We start from the raw sequence: 8,780 nt of genomic DNA on the forward strand, positions 1-8,780 counted from the left end.
ATAGAAGAATGAAATTAGTATTTTAATAAGTTTTAATGGTGCTGCAATATATTTTTTTCAGTATTTTTAAGTATGGAACATTAGGGACTTGGATTAGAATGCTTATAGTAAGACTTAAAGGAATGTAAAGAGATGTTTTAAAGGAAGTAAAAAAGAGGTGATAATGGTAACCTGTAGATAGAAGGGAGCAGAGTAGAAATGGCTCAAGTTTTAGATAGAATTTGGAGGTACTCTGAAGAGAAGAAGGTGAAGAAAAGAAGAAAGCAGGGAACTGAGTCTTAGAGAAAAAACACAGGCAAGGGAAAAATAAATGGGCAGAAAAGGAATGGTCAGGGGTTGATAGGAAGAACTGCAAAACAAAGCATGATGCTATTATAGCAAGGAAGCAGAGTTTTAAAGAAACAGGACGGGGTGTGGGGCAGGTGAGATCAGCCAGATAAATGCCACAGAGGCCTGAAAGAGTACTGGAGGTGGTTATTTCATTGAGCTCCTAAATTTGAAAATCTAATCCTTAGTTGCCAGCAGAGGGCAGTCTAAACATGCACTGTTTCTGTTTCAGAAACAAAGGAAGCTCTTTGGCTACAGATTATGTTCAGGTGTTCATGGAAAAACACTGGAATACTAGATGGCAACAAGAGGAAGATGTTTAAAACAATGGAGCAGGTTCTGTACAAGGAGAGAGCAGAAAATCTAAAATAAGATCTTCTATCTGTCAAGTAGGAATAATATCTACTTCGCCAGACATCACTTTTACCTCATGGGACCCATGAGTTGCAGAAAATTTCAACGTTATCTAATCCTATTTTTCATCCAGTGAATGAATCTCTTCCACAGCATCCAGAATAGATGATCCTCTTACACTGATTGATAAGCATCAGCGGTGAAGTTTATAATTACACAAGGCACATGATTTTATTACTGGATAGTTATCGTGGTAGATAGCTTATGTAGGGCGGAGATATGTTTCACTGTAACTTCAACAAGTTGACCCTGGTTCGGCACTCTATGATAGCTTAGTCTCCTCCCTTTCTACATCATACTTAATCGCCTGAAAACAACTGGCATGCCTGTCCTTAGGTCTTATCTTCTGCAAGCTAACTCTCCTTGTTTTACATGTGCATCTCAAATGGCATTATTTCTACCATCCTTACCATAATTCTTTGTTTGTCAAATGCTTTACTGATGCTTTTTATATCCATTTTCTTACTTGATATTCTCCGTGAGGTGAGAGTAGTACTATGTGTAATATGTATTATTTTTACTGTTTTAGAGAGATGAAAATTGGCACTCAAAGAGATATAATGAGATACATCATAAAGTCAAAGTAGTACTCAAACCTCAGATCTTATTCCAGAATACTACATTCTGTTGCACATGACCTGCCATTGTTTTTATTACCTTCGTCTGATTGCGGTCTAGTAGCTCAGTGTTTTTTTGTTTTGTTTTTTTACAGGGACAGAGAGAGTCAGAGAGAGGGATAGATAGGGACAGACAGACAGGAATGGAGAGAGATGAGAAGCATCAATCATCAGTTTTTCAATGCGACACCTTAGTTGTTCATTGATTGCTTTCTCATATGTGCCTTGACTGCGGGCCTTCAGCAGACCGAGTAACCCCTTGCTCAAGCCAGCTACCTTGGTTCCAAGCTGGTGAGCTTTTTGCTCAAGCCAGGTGAGCCTGTGCTCAAGCTGGTGACCTCGGGGTCTCGAACCTGGGTCCTTCCTGATCCCAGTCTGACACTCTACCCACTGCGCCACTACCTGGTCAGGCTCAGTGTTTTTGGTTTTTTTTTAATACCAAAAAATATGCGACTTCAGGAATAGTTTGTCTGGTGCACTATATAGTGCCTGTTTAGGATCTATTCTTAATGGTAGCAAGGTTGGAAATGGACCTGATACTGTGGATATATTGGTATATTAGTAATGAACTAAGTGCTCTTTCTCCCCTTTACCACTAGATCCAAGACTCGTGACACTAAGGTATTGATAGAAGACACAGATGATGAAGCTAACACTTGAATCCTCTGAAGTCTAGATTAACGTCCTTGAGTTTCCTACTCTACAATTCTTTCCTCGACCAACGCAACCTCTAGTACCTTTCCAGCCGAAAACAGGAGAAGACACATAACACATTTTCCGAGCTCTTCCAGATCGGATCCTATGGACTCCAAACAAGCTCACTGTGTTTCTTTTCTTTTATTCTGGTTTAATTTTCATTTTCTATTTTTAAAACATATTTACTTCATTTTGCCAATCAGAGGACGTTTTAAGGAACAAAAACATAGTACTTATGGATTGTTTACAATCACAAGGACACAGATACCTATCAGGATGAAGAAACAGGCATTGCAAGGACCCTCTGATGGGATGGTACTAAGATACCTTGGCTTCTGCTTGGCCCGGTTTTGACTGGTTGAAACCGGACATTGGTTTTTAAATTTTTTGTCAGTTTATGTGGAGAATTTTTTCCTTTCCTTCATACCCAGCGCAAAAGCACTGGCTGCACTTGCAGGGAAAGTGCAACTTAGAGCAGTACCTTCATTCACGAAGCTACTTTTTAATTTGATGTAACTTTTCTTATTTGGGGGAGGGTTTCTGGGTGGGTGGGAAATATGATGTATTTGTTACGTATAGTTTTCTCATTATTTATGAAACTTAACCATAAAAGAATGCTATAACTCCTGTGCAATGAGGGTGATAACAGTGAAAGAAGACGGGGGAAACTGATGTTGGACAGCATCTATGAGGGTTTAGTCCACAGTACCTCTTTCATGAGACAACTTGCACCCATTTGACTTTTTCTTTTCTTTCTTTTTTAATTTTATGCCAAAGTTTAATTACTGATATTTTAAGTTGCTGCTGCTATAGAATTCTGAGCATGTCTCTCATAACAAAGCATCTACACTTTCACACAACCAGCTGAAGTTTATTTAAGAGGTCTGATACCTTTTTTTTCCTTTAAGGGGCAGATGTGGAATACATTTGCCCGTATTCCAACCATAACAACTAAAGTTATGCCTTATTAAACCTCAACACGTAGGGTAATTGAAATATAACCTTTACTAGAACTCTGAATTAGAAGACAACACTATTTCAGAGAGTCTTCTAGACCCTCATCGGATAGCTTTTCTTCTGGGCTCACCTTGTTAGCCAGAATTTGATCAAATTAAGCTTGTCTTGGGGAAACCTTATTTTTTGAGAGCATAGAACAAATTATCTTTCCTCTTTCACATTACACTGATGAGAAAGACCTTGGCAGCCATTTCTCCCAGCAGTTTTAAAGGATGAACATTCGATGTCATGCCCTCCAATGATAGAAAACCCTCTTTTAAAATTTTCAGGGTCTAAGCTTGGTCATACACAAAAAGTATATAACTTAGACATTTCAGACTATCATGGTCTGTACACCATGTTCATTTTCACTTCTTTGTCTAATTTCTTCCCTCTGTTCCTAACTTTAACCCAAATAATCCCAAAAACCATAAGGGATTTTACTTTCTTAAATGTGGTTGGCATTAAAATTACCATTTCATTATCTAACAATTAATATAAATACTAGAAAAAGTAAAATGTGTTTTAGTCCATCTCACACCCAGATCCAAAGGAAGATTCCAGAGTCAACATCAGTGGATTTGTGAAATTAAGTTACTTTGTTGTTTTCAGCTTAATTTTAGACAAAGGAACAAATGAGTGAAAGGGCAGCTATTATCACTTAATGATAATAGAAACATATGGTTACTGCCCCTTAATATACCCCTATATCATCATCTCTTCTCCCGTGCATCATAAGTTTTTACTCATCCTTGTAATTATTTCGTAGATATGTAAAGGTTACTCTTATTACCAAAATTCTATCAAATAACTGACAAATAGTTTCTTTTTAAAGGAGTTTCTTCCATCTTTATTCTGAAAAGCTTCTAAAATGCCCCCTTTTTGAATTGAGATATTTTTTTGAAAATCATACAATTTTCTGGATTTTATGGCTTTTTGTGTTTTGCCAACCATGTTTTTGTCCCAAAACTGAAGAGGAAAAGTTTAATTACTGAGCGTTTTTTTTTTTTAGTTTAAATAAATTGAATCATTTATAATAATCAGTGGTAACAAGTTAGTGCCCCTTAACAGATTAAAAGTTGCATTACTTACACTTGGGACTTTTTTTCCTAACTGTAGTTTTTGTACTTTAAAACTATAGGGGAAATATCACTGATGTGTCAAGAAATAGCAGTAATTATTAGTGAGTTATATAGTTAAGTCCAGTGGACCAGCCTTTTCTTGTACAAATAAAATTGGTGGTACTAATGTGTATCCAGAGCAATTTGAATTATCAACTTCATTCTCTATTAGTAAACCTATATAATGACACAGAATCTTACAGTTGATTTCTGGCATATGAACTCCTCAGTGTATCCTATGGCCAATTTGCTCTTTCTTCAACTGTTACGATTCTAAGCCCTAATCAGTATTATTTATTCATAGATACTATAATATTAGAATATATTTCTTTTCTGGTGTATTTGTCCTATTAGCTTAGTTTTTTTTGAAAATGATAAGGCTTATGTAACTTTCAGCTTACCATGACAGATGCTTAAATATGTACTTACACACACACACACACACACACACACACACACACACACACAGCTCTATTTTCCTCTTAAAGCTATAAAGAGAAAGGGCTTTTCCTCATCAAGAGGAAACAGTTTGGGAGACAATATACGTTTACGTATTTTCCTCCAAGAAAGGCAGTGCGCTGCTGGGAATGCTATGTCATACCTAAAATTTTATTGAAGTCTCCTGTGCACTGAAACTCTCAATAGGACTCGAACAGCAATCTAACCAAAGGTAAAACTTCATCTAATTTTAGGTTTAGAAATTCTAGTTTTATTTTATTTGAGAGTTACGGGATTTATGATAGTTAAAATACTCCCCAAAGGAATGTAAATAAAGTTCATTTTTCATTTTATGATAGTACGGAAACCATTGATGTGTGTAGAGAAATGAGAAGACAAAAATGGCGTATTTTCTATACACAAATACACACCTATATGTAAAGCTGCCTGTAGCATTAAAATGGAATAATTGATGATTTCATACCATACAGGGAGACAATATAATCAAAGATTAAGTCATTATTAATTAGGTTATAAAGGTTATTCTTAAAATTGGAAAGAAGTTGAAAACCCATGTGTAACTTTTTTTTCCAGCAACTACCATTTTTCTCCTTAAGAAAGCTGCTTAAGGAGATGCGAGAGGAGAATGCCAGTCACCTCAACAGTAACCTATATGGACCCTTAAAGAACGAGAATGGGAGCCAGCCTCTAGGATCCATGACTTCCCAATATTTTCAGTGTGAGAGCTCTAAGAAATTAACTGAGATTTTACTAGAAGTAAAATCCACCATGGTTTGACCGAAGTACATTCATGGTAACTAGAGAAAGCAGTTCATCCTTTCTTACTAGGTAAACTAATGCAAATTAAGAATAGGAGAAAATAATCTATTACTGAGTCATACAGGCATCAGATTAACGTTTAGTTGAAGAGAAATCAGATAATCGAAAAGAGAACAGGAGGATGTTGGCTGAAGGAAGCAGAGGCAGGGCAGTTAGGAAGCTGTGTGAGCTCCGTGGCCCAGGGGTGGTGCCTTGCTGTCTCTCCTTTCAGAGGTTATGTCGCTGGTAGAGATCTGCCTTTATTTTCCTGTCATCTTTCTTCATTATTTTGCATTATTCAGGAAATAGTTCTTTATGCCCATATGCAATTTGCTAAGCAATAACTAGAAAAATTTCTTAGTCTAAGGAAAAAACAATTTAGAAAATAACCCTATCCATGGCATTATTTTATTCGAAAACTTAGAATTCTCTGAAGTTATTGCACTTTATTTAGTAAACAAATTTTAAATTATTGTTTAATAGCATAAAATTTTTCTTTCTCAAAAAATGATTTTTGCTATATAACATTTAACTTTTTAAAATTAAATAGCTTCTCAGATTTGAAAAATAATCATGGTGACTATAGCTTTCTGAACTACAAAATCACCATGCTTTTCTCAAATCTAATTAAAAAGCCAGTATCATTACATGTAAGATCTATAGTCACTAGTTTAAGACAATAAAAGTTCTGGTAGAACTTTGGAAAAAAATTAAGAGTAACTCAAATTTATCAGCTTAATTCATTTTTTTAATGATGTGTCTAAATTTTATTTTTTGCTTGTGATGATTAGCTGAAGCAAGAAGAATTAAGGTGAGAGTTTATAAATTATACATTTCTGCATTTGAGGTATCAGCCTTGATAGTAAATCTTTTTTCTATTTTTAATGTTTATTGTATTGATTTCAGAGATAGAGGAAGGGAGAAAGAGACAGGAACATCGAGCTGCTCCTGTAGGTGCCCTGACCGGGGATCAAACTGGCAACCTCTCTGTGCTTCAGGACGATGCTTTTCAACCTTTGTTTCTCACACACTCATAAACTAATTACTAAAGAAAAAAGGGCCCTGACCTTTTCTCCCTTAGTAACTAATTTGTGCCATAAGATGAAAATGGTTGTATTTAGTCAGGGGCACTGACCTTAGTAATTAGTGTGTGTTTGTGCCATGGAAAAAAAAGGTTGAAAATCACTGCTCTAACCAACTGAGCTATCTGGCCAGGGCAATAGTAAATCCTAAAAGCTAACTTTCCACATTGAATTTCAATCTACATGTCAGAGCACAGTGGTGTTGTGGGATACAGTTGATTATATTAGAGCATAAGAAATTTGTGCTGGTCAGTGCTGCAAACTACTAATTTAACCAGCATTAAACCACATTCCACCCACCAAATAGGAAAAGTGAAAGCATCTCATTAGATTTGGAAGAGCTTAATTTGAGAGAGATAAGTTGCCTGGGAATGGAGAGGAGCCTGCTGATTGGTATGGTTCATAATGCCATTCTTGTATGAATTGGCAAAACTCGAATATTGAGTTGCTCCTTAGAAACAACTTCCCAGAATGTATTGGCTTACCATGGAAGAGGAAGTGAAAGGGACAAATGAAAGTTTCTCCTGAAGAGAATCACTAGAGTAATTTTCATCTAATGTATGTTTCCTTGTAGCAGACCTTTGGTTTATTTTATTTTTAAGTCAAAGCCACCTTCAGTTTTTTTATGGTGCCATCAACCTAAGGAGGACAATCAAATAACCAATTGTTTGCCTTGGACTCAGTGTGTCTGCTAATTACACAATCTCATCTATATACCTGCAAACCAGTTACTTGACTAAACTTCCACCATATTACCTTAGTTCTTTCTATGCCCCTTCCTCTGTACCACCACCAGAGGGAAGACTTACTGCCAGAAAGATGTGGACTTCTAAGAAAGAGCAAGGATTCCATCCCCCTATACCTTTCTCATGCTCTCTGAAGTCTCTACCCACACTTCCGTGATTGTCCTATAGCACACCAGCATGGTGGCAATAATCAGAAAGATTTGGGGGAATCCCAAAAGAGTCATTCACTGATCACGACATTGGAATTCTGTTGAAATGTAAAATTGTGAGCCACTCACATTTTCAAAAAGCAGAACTCTCGATCACATTGTGAAAATTAATTTCTTGATATTTTCCAGATTAGCACAGAAGCTTGTATCAATAAAGAGTATTTAGGAAGGGAATAGAGTGTAAAATGTATCTGTTTTTTTCAAACCCTTTCCCATTACTCTTGTTTCCTTTCGCACCCTACCACACTGTATTGGTCAAATGATACTATTCTATGAAACCCTGAGCTATAGTTGTCAAAAGTAACTATGGAATGTGATTAGTCCTCTGTGGGTGCTCCTTTCCTTCTTTTTTCTTCCTTGCTTTCTACCTTCCTCTCTCCACTCTGGTAAATGGAAAAGGTGACGTCAAAGAATTGATGCTTGCTTGGACTCATGTTGTATTTGTGACTATGCTATTAGCTGTCTCCTTTTTCCTTCTTATATGGGTAGAATTCTTACAAAGTGTGGAGTTCCCTTCTTGATAAGTAGGTTAAATGCACAATGTGGTACTGTTTTATAGTTTCTAGATGGTTGTATAAAGCAAAAAGTTAATGTGGTTACGTGTTTTTAAAAGAAAATAAGTGATTGGTTATAAAACTCTGTCATTTTTTTCATTATTACAAGCTCTGTGTTTTCCAACAGTTTGCTGACTCCTTTGTCGCTGGTGAGTGGTTTGTGTGCTTGTGTATTTCTCTCTGGGTTTCTTGGATTCCTGAACATGATTCCTCTTAGGACTAACTTTTAAAAGGGTTTAGGTCAGACTTCAAGGGTGAAAAAAATTTTAACTCTCTTACTAAATCAAAAATATAATCATAAATTACCTTTTGGTTTTTTTTTTGAGGTACTGGATGAAGTGTAACTTTAACTAATTGAAGTGATGCAACAGGTCATTTTTTGCTTTTATTTTTACTCACACAAAGAATTTCAAGTATTTGGTGAAATGACATATTTGGTCATATTTGGAGAACTGGACACCAGTTATAACTACATATCTGTGCCCTGTATAGGAACATAGAACTTTCTGTAGAATTCCTGGATTAGTTATCACTCCTTATATCTGTCTAGGAAAATTTCTGAAATTAACACTAAAATGAATATACTCAAAATGCAAAGAGAAGATTATTGTATTGACTAAAGCATAAAAGCCTTTTTATTTTAACACCATGAACTCTATATTTCTGTGTCAGCCAGACCAGAAAGTGACAGTGTGGGGTTTCCAGATAAGTTGTAAGTATATATGAATCACTAGATACTTAATACTCCTTCCTATAACCTG

General features: G+C 36.0%; 1 protein-coding gene across 1 annotated transcript in view; it reads left to right on the forward strand.

Moving 5' to 3' along the window:
* The window catches only part of XPR1 (xenotropic and polytropic retrovirus receptor 1), a 142,165-nt gene extending 137,636 nt beyond the window's left edge, over positions 1–4,529 (forward strand). The window contains exon 15 of the mRNA XM_066361679.1: positions 1,958–4,529. Within this exon, the coding sequence (XP_066217776.1) occupies positions 1,958–2,018 (61 nt within the window). The 3' untranslated portion in view covers positions 2,019–4,529. The remainder of the gene's footprint in view (positions 1–1,957) is intronic.
* Positions 4,530–8,780: the final 4,251 nt, after the last annotated feature.

The sequence above is a fragment of the Saccopteryx leptura genome, chromosome 2 (assembly GCF_036850995.1).
Source record: "Saccopteryx leptura isolate mSacLep1 chromosome 2, mSacLep1_pri_phased_curated, whole genome shotgun sequence".
In the NCBI taxonomy this organism is placed as follows: Eukaryota; Metazoa; Chordata; class Mammalia; order Chiroptera; family Emballonuridae; genus Saccopteryx; species Saccopteryx leptura.